The sequence below is a fragment of the Talpa occidentalis genome, unplaced genomic scaffold, assembly GCF_014898055.3.
Source record: "Talpa occidentalis isolate TD23 unplaced genomic scaffold, MPIMG_talOcc4v2.1 talOcc4.11, whole genome shotgun sequence".
Lineage (NCBI taxonomy): Eukaryota > Metazoa > Chordata > Mammalia > Eulipotyphla > Talpidae > Talpa > Talpa occidentalis.
The window spans coordinates 11,034,181-11,054,245 of NW_023601104.1; the positions used below are offsets into that span (position 1 = coordinate 11,034,181).

The window sequence follows — 20,065 nt, forward strand, 5'->3', positions numbered from 1 at the left end:
TTTTCTTTTTTTTTTTTTTTTAAAGGGAAGAAATTTTATTTTTCCACAGTTCCAGTCACAATTTCTATCTATTTAGGGCACAAAGGAGGCCCTAAAGATACATTTTTTGGGGGGGATTTATTTACTTATGCATACAAGAACTGGGGTACAGGCCAAAGGTGCGGGGGTGAGAGGACTCACCGGAGACAAAGTGGGGAACAGGACAGGCAGACTGACCAAAGTACACTGCTGAGGGGAGCAGTGGGCAAGTCAGGAGAGGTCTGCTGCACCATGTGGGTAGCTCCCTGGCCAGCCGGGGATCGAACTCGTGCTACAGAGGCTGTAGACTGCTTCATAGTGCTGTGCCTAACCCCTTGCACCACCAGGGAGGCCCTAGACTTGACATTTTTTATCGTAAAAAGTTAGGAGGAAAATATCCATATTCCTTCCATGGCCTATTTGATCAAGCTTCTGGTCACCGCTGATCTCCCTGCCCTCCACTCACCCTAGGTGTTCACCATGCTCAGTGGTGAAACAAACAACACTGACTTGTTACTGTCCTTCAATTCACTAAGTCCTCTCAGGGCCTCTGGACTTGCTTTCCCCCTGTCTGGAATGCTCTTCTCTCACCTCTTCACCCGCTCCTTCCCAAGCCCCAGCCCCCAGTTTTGTTTTTGCTTCATTGTGCCTGATGTCGGGTCATTTCTTTTAGCTAATTCGGTGATAGACTATTTCCCCACTAGTCCATCCCTAGTCTCCGGAGGGCAAAGACCTGTCTCTTGTTCCCAACTCTCTCTCCAGTGCCTGGAACAATGCCCAACACATTACATGCTTGTTAGAAATGCATGAAGGTGCTGAGACTAACATCTGTACTTGTGGGTCAGCTCTCTTGGGCATTGCTCGGGCTCACTCGACCTACTAGACATCTTCATTTGGCTCTGCCACAGGTATCTCATTTCATCATTGCCGTGTGTTTGAGTGAAATTTTCTTTTTCTTTTTTTTATGGTTTTTATTTTTATTTTTTTAAAGATTTATTTATTTATTTATACGAGCACTGGGTACAGTCAGAAGCGGGAGAGGGTGAGAGAATTCACCAGAGCCAGAGCGGGGAACAGAACAGACAGAACAACAAAATACACTGCTGAGGGGAGCAGCGGGCATGGCAGGAGAGGTCTGTGCGCCATGTGGGACCCTCGCCGGCGGGGATTGAACCGGCGCTGCAGAGGCTGCGGGCAGCTTCGCAGCCCAGCGCTCAACCCCTGAGCCACCAGGGATTGGGCCTGTTCAGTGAAATTTTCATGGTATTTTTAAGAGTTAGAAATCTATACAACATGTAACCTGTGATTACCAATATTGTGTTTTGTACTTAAAATGTTGCTTGGAAAAATAGTTTAAGTACTCTTGCCACCAGGGGGCAGTAGGAAGCCCCCTGTAGAGATGATGGGTATGTTTATGGCATTGATGATGTATTCACAGGTATTTACATTTATTTTTGTTTTTGTGTAGAAGAACTGGGGTGTAGGCCAGAGGTGCAGCGGGGGAGGTGAGGATTCACCAGAGACAGAGCGGGGAGCAGAGCAGGCAGAAGGACCGAAGCACACTGCTGAGGGGAGCAGCGGGCAGCAGGAGAGGTCTGCGCGCCATGTGGGACCCTCCTCCAGTGGCCAGGGAGCAGCCGGGGATCAAACAGGCGCTGCAGAAGCTGCGGGCAGCTTCGCAACCCAGCGTTCAACCGCTGCGCCACCGGGGAGGCCCTATGTTGATCATATTTCAATAAAGTAGTTGGGGGGTAAAAGATGTCAGAGTCAGAATTACCAAGAATGCCTGAATTCTGCCCTTCCAATCAGTCCCTCCACAGAAAAGACTCCCAGAGGGGTTCCCATGAACAGTAGCAAGTGAACAGTAAGGTACCACTTTATTACCACAATAGCTGGTTAGATGCCTGATAGCTTGATGCACAATATGCTGATAAACAACTGGAGCATGTGCTTCACCCCTGAATAACCACAGCCTCTCTTGTCTCCTAAAGCCTAAACCAAAGAACAATCTCTGCCAATCTGTGCCAGACCCCTGAACAATAATAAATGGTGTGAGACAAGAAGAGCTGCACCCAGTGGCTAAGGGTGCTGTCCCCCCTTCAACCCCCCTGCCTTGAGAAGGAATCTGTGGTTCTCAGCGGCATGACTGGGTGGGAGAGGAAGAAGAGAAAACCGCCACTCATGTGCTTTTAGAGCCCTGCTGATGAGATTAGTATTCCTCTTTCAGAAAACAACTGGAAGAGAAGGTTTCTGGGGTCAAAAACGAAAGTAGGCATTCCCATCTCTCAAGGATCTGTAACTGCCCTCTTCTCTAAGACCATCTTGCCTTTGCCGTTCCCCTTTTAAGGGCCCCCCCACACACACACTCCATAGGCTACTCAAGCCAGAAAACTTTGAGATTAACCAAGTTTCCCTAGTCTTCAACCCTCACATTCATGCTGATATTAAGGTTTTGACTCCATTCATATTGCCGAGCACTACTCTAACCCAGGCCACAGCCATCTGTTTCCTATGATCACCTTCAAGCTGTTTCCTTGTCTTCCATCTTAGCCCCATCAAATGCATCCTGCATACTGTATAGCCAGAGTGACTTCTTTTTTTTTTTTTTAAGATATTTATTTATTTATGCATACAAGGAACTAGGGTATAGGCCAGAGGTGCAGGGGGGTGAGAGGATTCACCAGAGACAGAGTGGGGAACAGACAGGCAAAATGACTAAAATACACTGCTGAAGGGAGCAGCAGGCGAGACAGGAGAGGTCTGCTGCGCCATGTGGGTAGCTACTTGGCAGGCCCAGGATCGAACTCATGCTACAGAGGCTTCGGATAGTTTCACAGTGCTGTGCTTAACCCCTTGCACCACCGGGAGGCCCCAGAGTGACCATTCTGAATAATGCAAAACAGATCACCCCCTGTCCTGCTGCAAACTCTTCAAAGACTGCCTTTTGCTCTGAGTGCAAAGTTCATACTCTTAAGAGGCTTTTAAGACCTGACAGGATCAGGTCTCTGCTCATTTTTCCAACATTCTCTCTCACCATCCACTCCAATACACTCCAGCCACATTAAAGTTGAGTTCTTCAAACTCTACCGTCATTTTTGCCTTCCTTTATTTCAGTACCCCTTTGCCTATGTCCCACTCTCTGCTATTTGTCCTTCATACCTCGGCAGCTAGAGATATCACATCTTTATGTTGGAACTGGTGTGCCCAGGTGCCTGCTGAAGTCTACGCTAGCAGCCCAGGCTTGGCTGGCCAAGCCACTGGTGTTCTCTCACAAAACCTGCACAGCCTCATGTTGGCACTTTACCCATTGTGTGTTGATCATTGCTTACCTTAGCTGACGTCCCCTCTCTGCTATGAAACCTGTGGGGCCAGGAACCAATTCTGTCGTGCCTTAGTTCTATTCACAGATCCTGTTCAGAGGACACTTGGTGAATATTGTAACAGAAGATGTTCAGTGTTTCTCTCTTGTTTATTTGGCTTTTGCTTCTACTGATAAGGTCTTTAACTTCTCTACAGGCCGACAAGTTGTTAAAAACCTTGAAAGCTCACCTTACACCTGAAGCAAGAGAAGAAAATGAGAATCAGGTAAATGATGTTTTTCATCACTTACCAAATAGCAATACAACCTTATTTACATCACTTATAATAAATGTGATTAGTGATGACTTAAGACATGTTATTTATTAGCAAAGAGAAGAGATCATTATTGGAAGTGGTAAATCCTTTCATAATTATTTGTATTAAATGTGAAACTGCCTTAGAGCAAATAATCTATTAATAAGATGTTCTTATGCATATGCAAAGGTCAATTGGTTGTGGCCAAATATTACATGACATGGCATGGTATGAGTAGGAAGGGGACCTGATTTGAAGTCAGAAAAACTGCGGATATTAGCAACTCTGTCATTTTGTATTTGGGTGACCTTATAAAATTCAAACTCCTTGATTCTTATTGTCCTTTTCTTTAAAATGGATATATGATTTTCTCTGCTGAACTGCATGTCCTGAGAATCAAATGAAGTAAGGACTGTGGAACTATTTGAGTTAGCCTGTAAACTGCTCCTGGTGGGAGGGCTTGTCATGGTTGCTTTAGACCCCTTCCCTATAGCCTGACACTTAAGTAGTTCAATGAATGCTTCATTGGGACCAGATTCTTACCTTGAAATAGAGAAAATGTTGAAAAACCCTAAGGAACTGGACCTTGGAAAACACCCATTATATATCTGGAAATGAAGGTAAATATAAACACAAACTAAAACTAACTTCCTTCTCTCTGTTCTGATTGTCTGTGTAACTCCCTTTATTCTAGGTTATACAGATTAAAAAATTTCCCATATTTAGAATTCCTTTTGATTCTACATTTTATTTAACTTTATAATAGACAACAAAAAAGAATTTTTTTTTTCCAAATGGTTAGGGATTCCTGATGGCAGTGCTACGTGAAATCAAGATTTTATTTTGGGCCTCCCCAGTGGCGCAGCGGTTGAGCGCTGGGTTGCGAAGCTGCCCGGCAGCCTCTGCAGTGCCAGTTCGATCGCCGGCCACTGGGCGAGGGTCCCACATGGCGCATAGACCTCTCCTGCCGCCCGCTGCTCCCCTCAGCAGTGTACTTTGGTCCTTCTGCCTGCTCTGCTCCCTGCTCTGGCTCTGGTGAATTCGCTCACCCTCCTGCACTTCTGACTGTACCCCGTGCTTGTATAAATAAACAAACAAATAAATAAATCTTTAAAAAAATATTTTATTTTGGGTAGTAATTGATAGACTAAATTAAAAAATGATCTATCTGACTTTAAATTCAATATCTCAGGGACCATTCCATTTTGAAAAATTTCGTGAGAGCTGAAACTCAGATATAGAACCCCTAAGTGGTGACTCTGCAAATAATAAGCTTAGATTGATGGAAAGATCTGACAGACTAACGGTTTATTTATCAAAGGCTTCAGAAAGAGTCTGCACAGTTCAAATAACATGGCAAAGATTCTGGCTCCTAGGGATTGACAGATGTATAAGCTTCCAGATGCCAAAATCATCACCTGGGAGTGCACAGATGTGGATCATAGCTGAGTAAGAGCGAAGGTGACATTGTACCTTCTAGAAGCCTTATTCTCCCACTATAGGCCAGCTTTAATTATGAGCTAGAGCAGCTTTATAAGTAAGTCAGGCTATGTGCTGGGGTCTCCCTTATCGGAACTAGGCTAGCCTCTTCAGGCTTAGATATAGACTAGACTATTATTGTTCCATCGTGGTGCACTCAGGAATGAACACATCCTCCCTGATCACCCTTCGCTTCCCAAACTAATATACCATGGCTAAGGTGTGTGAGGTTAAAATAAAACCTGTCTGAATGTCATGCTAAAAGGCTTCTCATCCACTTATAGACCTCTCCTGCTGTGTACGATTATGGCGCCAATGGGAGGAGTAAATAATTACTTTAAATGTCTCTTTATATTCCAGCAATATGTATAACCCAAGGGTACCGCTTCTACAGTGGAAATAGCTTTTCTCTTTTCACTTTCTCCCCTGTGACTATCCAGGAGATTGAGAAGAGGAACCCAGATAGCGCTTTCTACTCTCATGTGGATATTCTTTCTCTTTTGAATTAATGCTCACCTTTGCTCGCCTCACACCTGTTGCTCTACTTGTTGCTCTCCAGTGTTCTCTCATGGTCCTGCTCATCACTTTGTGTCTGAACATTATTTTGGATGAATGCAAAAATTCTTTAATTTACTCTCCTCACTTCCCTGTGCTTTAACTCCATTGTCTTTTATTTCCACACTTTGCCAGCTTTCTACCAACTTGGGCATATCTTGGACCTTACAGCAGTAGGACCTACTCTGCTTCTGTGATATTTCATCTCTGTTTAAAGCCTTCTATTATCTCAGTTTCCTTATTTTACTCCCAGTATGATTATTTTATATTGTGGTGCTCAGCCCAGGAAGTATGAGAGAATCATTCAGGGTATATATATATTTTTTTAAATACTGACATATAGGTTTTACTAAATCACAGGCCAATTGAATCAATGCTCAGAGGGTAGGATCCAAGTACCTTAGTGAAATGATTGAAAAATCAGGATACAAAGCCATCTACCCTTACTTCCATGTTTAAAGTACCTATCTACTACTGTCTAAAATATTGGAAGGATTCCCTATAAAGAAATTAAATGGTTATCAAATAAAGGCCTCTCTGCCTTCTGATATTGAAGCGCTCCCCAGCGTAATAGCTTCCTCCCCACCTAAAGACCTGGCAGATCTCATCCTACCAGAACACAAGCCCTCCCACACATTCAAGCTCCTAATGAGCTTTCTTGCTTTGCTTTGAAATATGAATAGACAGTCAATAATTGCCAGACATTTCAGTTCAGCCTTAAGATAAGAAAAAAAAAAGATGACCCTTGAGGTGATGAGTGATACAGAAAATACACTTTTAAAAATGGGGGTGGGGGGGACATTACAATGACTGTTTATCAATTCTTAGACTCAAATTACACAGACAAGTCACAGGTGATTCAATTAAAATTACAAAACTGGCATTAAAGGTTCTCAACTTTAGTACTTAAAGAGCATAAATGACAGAAGATGAGGGGTAAAAGGAGGGCAAGAGGAGAAGGGAAGCATAAGGTTACTGAGACCTGCAATTTATAGGATATAGTCCATAGTCATGGAACAAAATTTATAGGTATAAGTAATAGAATGACAAAAGTGGTATAATTCTAGTAGGAAGAAGATAGGAGATAAGAGTGGGGCAGATGAGTTCAATTTTATCCCATGGTAGGCACTCAAAACAGCTATTGAAAATATAAATGAAGATTCTATAAGCAAATCACAAGTGATTTATAAATAACCATTTGAAATTGCTCCTTAGAAGTAGGAAGGCGGGAAAAAAAAAAAAAGAAGTAGAAAGGCGAGAGCAGAGAACCAGTTGATTTTCATTATAATCTTTTTAGTGCTTGATTTTTTTTTTTAACCATATGTACATATTCATTCCAAAAATTAGAATTTAGGTATAAAAATCTTTAAACCCCAAAACAAATCAAGCTTGACCTTTATAGTCTCTAGGTAAGATAATATGCACAAGAGGTTTTCCTCACATTGATGATAATATATTCATTCACCTGTTGTCTTGGCTAGTGCTTTTATAGTTTCATCTTTTGCACTTTAATCTTTAATTCAATTCATTTTGGTGAGAGAATGATCAAGTGTCGGGGTCACTCACCTGAAATATAAAAAACAGTGCATTTGTTTCCTTGGTGTCACATGTTGACAGCAGAGTCCGGCGCCCCAATGAGGTGCAGCCTTATCCACCAGTGATTTCGTGCGTAAGCAGGTGGGCTGAGGATGTTCCGGGACCTGTGCCACACTGTTTTAATGATGTAGCGCTTCACTTTTCATTATGACAGTGTGAGCACCGTGCTTATCTTCCTCCTTTATTTTGGCCTTTGGCAAGTTACTGTGGAGTCTCTCAGCCCCAATGTCCCCATTTATGAACAGGGGATAGCTAGTAACTGTCTCATAGACTTCAAGGAATAAATGAGACAATTCATGTAAATACTTAGCCCAGGAAAGTTGTAAGCTGAGCTGTCATTATTTTTAGTTATACCATATTGCCTGGTGCGTAGTGTATATTCAGTAAGTTAATTCACTTTTAATAATTTGCTTATTTACTCACGCTAGGATAATTTTGAATGTTTTCCTCACCTATTGTTTTTAGCGTGGGTTGTTAAATGTGATTGTTTCCTTTTAAATACTCTATAGTTCTTGTCCTTGCCTATAATTATTGCTAGAGAGTTTACAATTATCATTTCTACATGTACTGTTTTTTATTCAACTTAAATTCTCATTCTTCCCAATTACATTCTAATTCTATAGAGGATGTGGCAGATTAACATGTCTCTTTTCAGGATGAAAGCCAAACCTCTGCATTCTCTTCTGATGACAATGACGTACACATCAGCAGCCAGGAGCGAGCTGAGAGGGAACTGGCTAGCCATGTCACCAAAACAAGGAGAAGGCGGAGAACCATCCCCGGGAACCCTGCCTCCCAGGTGAAATGAAGTGTACCAACTGAAAATAAGCCACCGCCTATGCCAAAGCTGGCTCTCTAATTCCCTTGGGATTTCTAACAGTTGTAAACACTGCTGTAAGCTCCACGAAAGAGCTCACACAGGCCTGTGTCTGTCCTGGTTGTCACACCTCAGGTGCTAGTGCTTGGGGAGCACTTATTCAGTGTTAAGCACAAATTAAAATTTGAATAAATACGAATGTTCATTAAGTGTGGGAAACCAACATCAAATAGAATTGTCTTTTCACTTTCCTTACTGGCCTTAGACCTGGTGATCACTGTGTACTCGATCTTATAGGGTAGAGTCTATGGTTAGCCAAGGGTTTCCCTCATTCACTTTGAGAGGGCTCTCACTTTGTTCTCCTAGCCTTTCATTTAAATGTAACTTTTAGAAAATACAGGCCTAATTTTTGTTTTTTTTAGCTTCATATAGTCCCTTAATCATTAAACTACCTAGGTCCCTCTGTGTTAGTTTCTCACCCCTAACAGCTAATTTTTTCACTTATGCCTTTCAGGATAACAGGTTTCTAGTGTCTTTTATCCCCAAATTCACGTTCTTGTGACACTTACTGAGGCAAAAGACCAATCTGCCACTCAAAAAGCATAGTCTCCTACTGTTCTTCATTTAGCCCCTTTGCCTGTTTGGTATCTGTCTTCAGAAGGCAGTGCTTCTTATTTATCTTTTACATCATTTCTTTTTTAAAATTCATAGCAGCTTCATTCAGAGATAAAAATAAATGATCCCAGTGACTTCGAGAGTCAAGAAAAGCAAGAAAACCAGGATCTCACAACTGCAACAAAAGTTCCTTCTCCATCAGACAACAGCCAGGGAGATGAATATGCAGTTTCCTCAGGAAAAAGTGGAATAATTGGTATGTGGAGGAACTTAAAAAAAAATCTAAAATTGCTAAGGGTAGCCAGGTATGTGTTCATTTCACAGTTAAAAGTGTGTGGCAAATTCAGCCTTCCCAGCTGTTTGGCCATTTTTATTTTGACAAATGTATGCTGTTTTTAGTCTCGAATCTCCAAAAACTTCTCTAAACCTCAAGTAAAAGTTTGTGTCAGTAAGACAAAAAAATTTCTACATTCCTCATAAATGATTCAATGTTACTTTCACCCCTGAAAATCTTGAGGCTAGAGCAGGGGCCTGAGAGGACTAAGATAGAAGAAGATGCCTCATAATATTTTAAAATCATGATTTAGAGCAAGATGTAAAGAAATGTGACAGATGGGCCTCCCCTGGTGGCGCAGCGGTTGAGCGCTGGGTTGCGAAGCTGCCCGCAGCCTCTGCAGCGCCTGTTCGATCCCCGGCTGCTCCCTGGCCACCGGAGGAGGGTCCCGCATGGCGCGCAGACCTCTCCTGCCGCCCGCTGCTCCCCTCAGCAGTGTACTTCGGTCCTTCTGCCTGCTCTGCTCCCCGCTCTGGCTCTGGTGAATTCTCTCACCCTCCCGCGCTTCTGACTGTACCCAGTGCTTGTATAAATAAATAAGTAAATAAATGAATAAATAAAAATAAATTTGCTAAGGTGAATGGAAGTTTAAAAAAAAAAAAAAAAGAAATGTGACAGAGTCTGAAGTGGGAGTAAAATTCAGGTGTCTGCTATCCCACCAATCATTACACCAAGAAGACTTAGCTCTAAGGACCTGGTTTCTGTGGCACAGAAAATGAGGGTGGACCCCATAAATCAGGTTTGCATTGAAACACAGGCTGTTTGAAGGAAAAAAATATGATCATGTTGCTTCTGGCAAGAAGAATTTTTGTAACATTTTGTTGTGATTTCAGACTCAGAAAAGTTGCAAGAAGAATACCAAAAGTTCCTATGTGCCTTTTACTTAGATTTCCCAAATGTTAACATTTTACCACATTTTGTTTTATCCTTCCTTCCTCTCTCCCCCTTCATACACAGGTTGTAGACTTTCTTTTTCTTGAACTGTTTGAGAGTAAGTTGCAGATATGTGCTCTTTACCCCTAAATACTTTAGTGTGTGTTTCTTAAAAACAAGAATTTTCTCTTATAACTCTAAGAGTGCAAGAAGTTCAGTAACAGACTTCGTGTTCCACGTTGCAACTGACCTTGAAGAAACTATCACTTGTCAGCTTTTGGTAGAGTGTTGAGGAATATCCATAATTATTTGAAAAGCCTATTAAAGTACTCTTACCTCTCAACCACATATGTTGTGGTGCAAGATTGCTTTCCATATGTAGTTCAATCGAAGTAGCATATTGTTTGCAGGAACAGATAAGAGAATCCAGAATTCAGCTGCTTTCTGTTAAGTCAGACATTAAGGAAATTGTTTATAAAGAAAAAAACAAACTTACTACTTTTCTTTCAGAAATTTTAGCCTTTTTCATACATTATTTATGTTACTATATAATGGATATATTATTTGCAATGAATCAAAATTTTTTAAATTTCTTAGTTTTAATAACTGATAAGTTACATATTAATATAACATGTAAACAAAAATTCTTTGGTGTTCTAAATGATTTTTTAGGGTATTTTAAGAATATAGTATGTATGGAATATAGGCCTTGTATATCAACTGATCCAATTATGTTCTTTAAAACAAAGGACAATCTTGGCTTATCATTTGCATTTCATTGTCACATCTTTAGTCAAGAATTTTAATCTGCAACTTTCTCAGTATTCCTATCTTTCAAGATGTAGATAATTTTTTAGTACAGACCAGTTTTGACTTGCTTTGTCTAATGTGTGCTGATAGTTAGATTCGTATCATGCACATTGCCCGGACTCCCCCAGAGTGATGCTGTACCTCCTCACTCAGTACCCCAACAGGCACAAGTGTTGATTTGTTCAATGCCAGGATTGTTGACTTCCTTTGACTGGTTATGGTGGTGTCCCCACTAGATTGCTCCTCTATAAAGTTACTATTTTTCCATCTGTGATTAATTAGTATCTTGTGAGGACTTACTATGATTGTGTTTATAACCTGTTTTTCATGGAACTTTTTTTGTTGGTTTGGGGCCAAAGTCCAAGCAGAAGCCCCTGAAGTCCTCTTACTCTACTGAATGATTCTTTACTCTGTTTATGAATGCACTAGGGGAACTTAAGTGACTTTACAAGTAATATTTCTTGTAAACTCACTTGCATATTAGATTTCCTCAAGATGACAAACATCTCAATGTGGAAAATGTTGGTGATAAATGAGAGGAAATAGCAAACCTTTCATCCACCATGATTTCAATAGGATTTAAGAACATATCAAAACAAGTACAGAAGCAGAGGACCTGAGGAAATGTGCTAAAATACTAATGGTATTTGTTAGGCTGGTGAAATTGTGTGCATTCATTGTTCTATTTATAACAATAACATTTTTATAGTAAAAATTCTGGAAAAAGATGTTTTGTTTTGTTTTTTCGTGGCATATTTATATAACTTCCATACAGAAAGCATGTTTCTGCCTACTTGAAAACTGTGAGCTAAAATTGTAGAGATGCTAGAACTAATTCTCTGTGCACCTTATGTACCATTTTTCCCAGCATCCTGGCAGAGACCATCACATGAAAATAATCTGGGGTAATTTACAGACATTTCTTAAATGGAAATAATTTTTTTGAAATCTCTCGTTTGTTCTGTGTCTTTGGATTCAGGTAAAAAAGACACAAAGATACCTTCAAAAGGAAAGAAGTCTCTCCACACCAATGGGTTTTCCAAACCTGGAAAAAATAAAAGAACTGCAAGTACTACCCCAAGTAAGTTTTGTACACATATATAAAAGAATGGTTGGCGCCTTGAGGCTGATGTTTGAGGCTCTGTGCTGTGGCAGCTGAAGGCTCATTGCTGGCACTGGCTTGCATCCTGTTCTCTCTCATATCCAGCTGTGAGACTTGGGCAACTTATCCTCAATAAATCTACTTCCTCAATATAAAGTGGAAATAATTATACCACCTGTTTCATCAGATTGCTATCTACATTAGTTAAAGCTATTTATCCACTTTACATTACCTAGCATAGCAACTAGCATGTAGCAAGTATTGAGTAAAGATCTGAGATGAAAATCTGTAAAGCACCGGGCACATGTCCTCCTGGTATTTAATTTCTTTCTTTTTTTTTTTTTTTTTTAAATAATAAATTTTATTTTTATATTCCCCAAACAATTGCAACCCCCCAATTCTGACCCCAATCCCTCCCCTCCTGCCACCCACCCCCCAAAAAGTGTCTCTGGTTCATAGTTTTTTCTTGATTTTGATTTTCACTTTCTTATAGTTACTCATTTTCCTGGTCCCTTATTTAAGTTTTCTAGATTCCTGCTATGAGTGAGACCATCCGGTATTTTTCTTTCTGGCTTATTTCGCTGAGCATGATCCCTTCCAGCGCCATCCATGTTGCTGCAAATTGCATGTGTTTATCTTTTTTGAATGCTGAGTAGTATTCCATGGTATATATGTACCACATCTTCTTGATCCAATCATCTATTTTTGGGCATTTGCGCTGTTTCCAAAGCTTAGCTATTGTAAATAGTGCTGCTATAAACATAGGGGTGCAGGTGTTCTTTGAAATTGATGTTTCTGTGTCCTTTGGGTAAATCTGGTATTTAATTTCTTTAGTAATTTGTTTTCTAACAAGTCTAAGGGACTTCATTTTTTTTTTTTTTTTTTGGTTAGAAGTGGGGTACTGGCCAGAGTCATGGGGGGGCGGTGAGAAGATTCACTAGAGAGAGTGGGGAGCAGAACAGGCAGATGTACCGAGGTACACTGCTCAGGGGAGCAGTGGGTGAGACAGGAGAGGTCTGCTGTGCCATGTGGGTTGCTCCATAGCCAGGCAGGGATTGAACTCGGGCTGCAAAGGCAGCGGACAGCCTCACAGCTCTGTGCTCAACCCCCTGCGCAACCAGGGAGGCCCTTTCATGTAATTGTCTATCTTGCATTGCTGGAATGTCACTCCACACATAGATTGCTGATCAAGTGTTGCATATTTATAGTACTTTAGACTACTGTTCACCATATATTAGAAATTCAATTAATATTTATATGCTTGATTGGAATAATACGGAGGAAGAGACTAAAAATGGTTTCCACAGTTTGAAAGTTATATAAAAAAGACAAAAATAGAAAAAAAAAGACAAAAATAGAGACAGAGATCATCCTATATGTGGCTGCGAAACCTAAAATATTTTCTGTCTATTCCTTTATAGAAAAAGTTGGCCCATCCTTGGTATAGTCTTTTCTAATCATTATAAGGTACTGAATTTGAGAATAGTTAAGGCCATTTAATTAATAAAGGGGAGGATTAATCTATTACTCTTATCCTGTGGATGGAACCAAGGTATCAGTAGCAATGAAATGGGCAATGGTGATATGATGTAAGTCTAGTAGTTAATAAGATGAATATGCTATGCCCCCACATGTCTAAAAATTTAGTGTTTTGAGGGGCCTCCCTGGTGGCACAAGGGGTTAAGTCAGCACTATGAAGCTATAGGCAGCCACTGCAGCTGAGTTCAGTCCCCAGCCAGGGAGCTACCCACATGGTACAGCAGACCTCTCCTGTCTTGCTTACTGCTCCCATCAGCAGTATATTTCAGTAGATCTGCTCCCCACTCTGTCTCTGGGGAATCCTCTCACACACCGCTAACCTCCCCACCTCTGACCTACATACTAGCTCTTGTGTGCATAAATAAATAAAAATAAATCTTTTTAAAAAAATAAAAATAATTGTGTGTTTTGAATTAAAATTTTAGCAAAGGTGATGCTATAGTTGAGTACTAGGAATTTAGAGGTGAGAAGGTTAACAAAAAAATTAAGGAAGTGTAAATTAATGGATTTTGGCATTTTCACATTTCGCGGAACATTCTAGACTTTAAGAAGCTTCATGAGGCTCGTTTTAAGGAAATGGAATCCATTGATCAATACATTGAAAGAAAAAAGAAACATTTTGAAGAACACAATTCATTTAATGAACTGAAGGTATGTTGTACATTTATGTTTTGAATGGGATTAAACTTTGGTTTCAATGTGGGTATCATGTAAGCACCATGGTTAATATAGCCAGCTTTCTGTTACTCTTCAGGAGAATGATTTTGGATTTAATGTATGCTTATTTGCTTACAATTGCTTTCCCCCACCATGAGAATTTTCAAAACCCTCCAGATAAAAAAACAAATCTTCCTCATTATGAAGGTTGACTTCCAGAGAGGCAAATGTTCCTGTTTCCCACACTCAGATGTCTTGCCTATTGCCTTTTTAAAAAAAGATTTATTTATGCATATAACAACTGGGGTGTAAGCCAGAGGTGCAGGGCGGGGTGGGGGAGGATTCACCAGAGACAGAGTGGGGAGCAGAAGAGACAGCTACTAAAATGCACTGCTAAGGGGAGAAGCAGGTGAGACAGGAGAGGTCTGCTGCGCTATGTGGGTCACCTCCATGGCTGTGGAATTGAACTTATGTTGCAATGGCTGGCGATTGCTTGATAGCGCTGTCTTTAACCCTTGCGCCACCAGGGAGGCCCCTTGTCTATCACTTTTAAGGATGGACTTTTAATGGACTTTTAATGATGATCAAAGCCACCTCCTTTCCCTATCTCTCCTAAATTTAGGAGAAAAAGACTGTCTAGAGGTGAATAAATTAAAGGCTTCCTGAGTTAACTGAACTCCCTGGGGGGCCTTTAGTTCATGTCCTGCTTGACTTCAAGCTCCTTGGAGCAAGAGATGATGATGAACTCAGCCCTGAGTTGGGTTAGCGGAATAGTGCATTGATAACTGCAGACTAGGAAGCTGATGTCATCATCTTAGGTACTCTCTACTGGAATTCAAGCTTTCTGTACAATTTAATTTGGATGCGTTAATTTTCCAAGTAAAAGTTAAGAGCAAAACAACTGCCTCAACTTTATATAACCTTAAAGATAAATTGAATACATGAGTAGCTTAATCTTGATTTTAGTTATAGACCCATCTCAGTGAGTTTATTTCTAAAATCCCATACCACCCCCATTATTGTTTAAGAAGTTGGCTTGTCAGTATGGTTTTTTGATATGATCTAGAGACTGGAGAATAAAAAGAATTACAGTGACATTACCATAGCTGATGGGAAGTTTTCTTGACAGTGACATATTTTGGTATTATTTATTTGAATAGTGATTGACGATAATAAATGACCAGCGATCTAGAGAGAATCATTCTGGCCACGATTAGTGTCTCCTTGACTTTCAAGATAAGACACAGGAGACCAGTTTGATCTAGTTGCCAAATGGACCTCTACAGAGATCAGAAATCTGCCTATTTACTTTGCCAACAATGGGAATTAACTAATTTTTCAATCTTTGATAGTATAGGCAAAAAATGAAATCCCAATTATAATTAGCATTATAAAGCATGTAACATATAATGTAACATACATACATACATGTTACATTATTGTTCAGATGTTATAATTGGCTGTTTTTCTGTGAATTTGTTTTAACTTGTATCCATTTTCTTATTTATGAGCCATTTATCAATGGTATTATATATGTTACAAATACTTTTCCATACTTTAAGTTCTATTAATGATATCTTTTACTTTTTGGAAGGATTTTTTTGTTTTATTTTTAGTTAAGTTTTTAGTTAAACCTATTCAAACTTTAGAGCCTTTAAGGCTTTTGAGTTTTTTGTCGTCCTTAGAAAGGCCTTGTCTGTCTCCAGATCATAAAAATATGTGCTAATATTTATTTGTACTGCTTTTATTCTTTCTCCCTATTTTAAATCCTTAACACGCATTTTTATCTTTGTGTATTATATAATTGAGTTCTTGGCTTTGTTAGAAAGGAATTTTAAATGCTAAAAGAAAGGGAGAAGTTGATTTAGATACATTGCTAATAAAATAATAGCATTACTGCAGCCAATGGCATTATAATATTTTACCCTAAAAAAGTCAGAAAGGGGTCTCCCTGTAGCACAGGGGTTAAAGACAGTGCTATCAAGCTACCCCAGCCAGTGCAACATGAGTTCGATTCCCCGGGCAGGGAGCCAACCTACATGGTGCAGCAGACCTCTCTTGTCGTGCCCACAGCTCTCCTCAGCAGTGTATTTCACTCAATCTGCCTGTTCTGCTCCCCACTCTGTCTCTGGTGAATCTTCTCACTGCGCCCCCCCACACACCTCTGGCCTACACCCCAGTTCTTGTATGCATAAATAAATAAACCTTTTCTTAAAAGTCAGAAAAATCGATACTTATTACAAATAGAATTATTTATGCATCAGAAGTTATGCAGAAATATAGAGCTGATGGTCCTGGCATCAAGTAAACTTTAAGGAGACAGTATAGAAAGTGGGAATTTTAGGGGAAAGATGGAAGAAGGCATAAAAGGTGTGATTAAATAGTATATTTAATACATCAAACCTGTGTATTCAACTTACGTTAAAGGAGTATTTACTCAAATTTTGGTTTTATTTATTTATTTTTTAAGATTTATTTATTTATTTATTTATTTTATATATAAGCACTGGGTATAGTCAGAAGCGCAGGGAGGGTGAGAGAATTCACCAGAGCCAGAGCGGGGAGCAGAGCAGGCAGAAGGACCGAAGTACACTGCTGAGGGGAGCAGCGGGCAGCAGGAGAGGTCCATGCGCCATGTAGGACCCTCCTCCAGTGGCCTGGGAGCAGCTGGGGATCAAAATGGCACTGCAGAGGCTGTGGGCAGCTTCGCAACCCAGCACTGAACCGCTGCGCCACGAGGGAGGCCCTCAAATTTTGGTTTTAAATTTGTCTCACAACAAACAGTTGAGTCTCTTCTGATTGTATGTTGAAATGAGAAATTGATATAATTCTCTGTTTGTACTTTATAGGATATAGTCAGAATTTTAATCTCTTTTGGCTTTATAGTCTCAATTTCAGTACTCTTCTCTGTTGTCAATTATGAAGTTACATTTATTCTGTTTGCAATGATAGTAAAACATTCAGTTTCTCTTTGAGCCTTGACAATATATACTGGAAAAAACCTCAGTGGAACTCTTCCCACAAATTCTGGAATATGACCTTCCTTATTTCCCTCCCCACTTTCTTTTCTTTGGTTTTCTTTGTTTTAACTTTAGACTGCTACTCTTGGCATTCTAAATGGGAGAGGGTAGCAGTAAAATTATCTATAGATTCCACATGCTGATTATGGAATCTTATTCCTTGTGTTTGTACTTAAACTGCATACCATGTTCTTAAATGTACGTTTTTCCAGGAGAATCTATTTACTCTTCCTCTCTGGCCACAGAAAGGATAAACTTGGGTGAGCGGCAGTACTTATAACTCATTACTCAGCACAATCAAAAGTTATTCCTAAATCATAATCACCATGCAACACAGTGCAGTAACAGCCCAGCCAGCCAGCCAGGCAGGTGGGATAGCATGAGGTAGTGGGATAGCATGAGAACAGGTGGGATAGCATGAGAACAGAAGGAACACAGGTGGGGAAAACAGTGGGCAGGAAAGAAGGGCATGCCCTTCAGCACTTTGTCAAGGAGATAGCGCTGAATGAGGCCAGGCTTGAACACAGCATGTTTCTCTTTTTTTTTTTTTTTTTTTTTTTTTTTTTTTAAATATTAAATTTTTTTTTTATATTCCCCCATACAATTGCAAACGCCCCATTCTGACCCCAATCCTTCCCCTCCCGCCCCCACCCCCCAAAAAGTGTCTCTGGTTCATAGTTTTTTGTTGATTTTGATTTTCACTTTCTTATATTCATTTTCCTGGTCCCTTATTTAAGTTTTCTAGACTCCTGCTATGAGTGAGACCATCCGGTATTTTTCTTTTTCTTTTTGGCTTATTTCGCTGAGCATGATCCCTTCCAGTGCCATCCATGTTGCTGCAAATTGCATGTGTTTATCTTTTTTGAATGCTGAGTAATATTCCATGGTATATATGTACCACATCTTCTTGATCCAGTCATCTATTTTTGGGCATTTGGGTTGTTTCCAAAGCTTAGCTATTGTAAACAGTGCTGCTATAAACATAGGAGTGCAGGTGCTCTTTGGAATTGATGTTTCTGTGTCCTTTGGGTAAATACCTAGGAGTGGAATTGCTGGATCATATGGAAGCTCTATGTTTAGTAGGTCCAGAAATCTCCACACAGCTCTCCATAGTGGTTGGACCAGTTGTTTCTCTTTCTTAAGAAGCAGCCTGTCCCTAAGGGAATGGCAGTGACTCCTGTTTCTCTAAGAGGGAGACTCTCTGTGGCTTGTACTCCCATCAGCCAGCGGCGCTCACAAGGTGGGCCGAGCAGCTCTGTGGGTAGGAGCACCTTGTGTGTGAAGAGCTCCATCAAGTGCTCTGCTCTCTCAGCAACTAAACTGAACGTCAGGTAACAAAGTATTCTTTTTACTTTAAATTTCTGTTTGGTTTTCTTGTTTTATCTAACTTCTCTAAGCTCATATTTTCATTAATAAGATAGAAAATAATGTGAATATTTTCATTTTATTAGTTCAGTGTATGCCTGCAAAGATGTGTAAAGAGAAATTTTTCCATTGACTGAAATAGAAGGTTGAAGCTAAATCTCAAACTGCAGTAAACTGAAAAGTGTTCACTTACTGAGTATCCGTATTGTAGCCCAATGAATAGTGCAACAGATTGTATTTAATGCTGTTGAAGAGCACCACAGTTAAGGGGCTAGTCCCTGCTTCAATGTAGTGTCCAGAGCAACCTGGACTTCACAGCCCCTCTCCTAACACATCTAATTTCCTTAACTGTTGTAGTCTTTGGTAATAATTCTAGGATACCGATTCGGGATCACCATCAAATCTTTAGTTAGAAGTCCAGAAGTTCCCTTCTATTTGCCCACCACCAACAGCCTTCTGTATATCTGTCATTACTAGATATTTATTGAATCTAAAATACCATCAATTGAAGACTCACCAGTATTTTATGAACCACTAAGAAAAATCACTGCCAATTAACTATGACATGTTGCTGATTATAAAACCATTCCAGTTTCAGAGATGTTAAAATGTTAAAAAATAATAAATCAGAGACATTCTGTAGGGGATGGGGAGGGAGAGGGATCAAAAACAGGGGAGGGAAGAGCACAAGGGACTGGGGAGATGGTGACGGGTGAACTGGAGGTGGGAATTTTACGGGGACGACACCTGAGAGGAGAAAGCATGCACTGTACGAAAGTGAACAGTGATGTAAAATATATATTAATCATTTTTAAAAATGGGCATCAGCATGTCAATAAAATACATTTATGGCAGTTTGCTAGGGGTAGATAATGGGCTTTGGTACCACTTGTACCAGTCTTCTCGGAACCTGTAAGATCTGTTCCCGTCATTCATTTGGTGTAACACTTTCCTGTTCCTTCTGACTTGTCATCACCAAAAAGAAGAAAAAGAAGGGGGGCTTGGTCATTGGCCAAGGCAGGAAGAGCAGAGGATACAAAACAATAGTTTACAAATAATGGAAGTTGTTAGATGATTTGCGTTGGTATCAATCAGCATTTTAAAGAACATGTCTGTTAGTTAGGCAGAAGAGTTTTGCGTAACAAGTATTTATTGAGGCCCTTTCACTGCTTAGTGATGGGGCAAGTGGTTTTGTTTATAAGCTTGGTATGTTACACTTGACTGTCCTGCTTAGGTTTTCAGCCACGACTAAAGATAATGAACATAAGCGTTCACTGATCAAGACTCCAGCCAGAAAGTCTCCACATGTGACCGTATCTGGGAGTACTCCAAGAGGCCAGGCTGTGCTCGGGACACAGAAGTTAAAGTCCACAAGAGGGGATTCTGCTGCTGGTAAAAGAAAAGCAAAAAATCCTTTAAGGATTCATCTTTAACCCATATAACGTGTATTATTTTTTTCCTTAAAGCCTCTCCATAGCCATAAAAGCAAAACTGAAAGTGTCACCATAGCACGTTTCTCATTTTCTACACGTGAGGGACATGCCAGACACAAAAGGAAAACACTGATATCTGCCTGAGTGTTCCATCCCTTCCTGGAGGGGAGTCCTCAGATGTGACCTCCCCGAAGAGCACTCAGCCTCTCTTAGGGGTCAGGGAGAAAATTATTCCCC

At 40.2% G+C, this 20,065-nt stretch overlaps 1 protein-coding gene across 4 annotated transcripts in view; it reads left to right on the plus strand.

Moving 5' to 3' along the window:
• Positions 1 to 20,065, plus strand: part of NUSAP1 (nucleolar and spindle associated protein 1) — a 32,926-nt gene that overhangs the window by 5,288 nt on the left and 7,573 nt on the right. The window contains exons 2-8 of one of the 4 annotated variants that reach the window (XM_037502252.2): positions 3,535 to 3,603; positions 7,919 to 8,062; positions 8,795 to 8,951; positions 11,692 to 11,793; positions 13,895 to 14,004; positions 18,174 to 18,361; positions 19,630 to 19,787. In XM_037502252.2, the coding sequence (XP_037358149.1) occupies positions 3,535 to 3,603; positions 7,919 to 8,062; positions 8,795 to 8,951; positions 11,692 to 11,793; positions 13,895 to 14,004; positions 18,174 to 18,361; positions 19,630 to 19,787 (928 nt within the window). Of the gene's footprint in view, positions 1 to 3,534; positions 3,604 to 7,918; positions 8,063 to 8,791; positions 8,952 to 11,691; positions 11,794 to 13,894; positions 14,005 to 18,173; positions 18,362 to 19,629; positions 19,788 to 20,065 lie in introns of all 4 variants that reach the window. The other 3 variants (XM_037502254.2, XM_037502250.2, XM_037502251.2) reach the window with 3 other exon arrangements.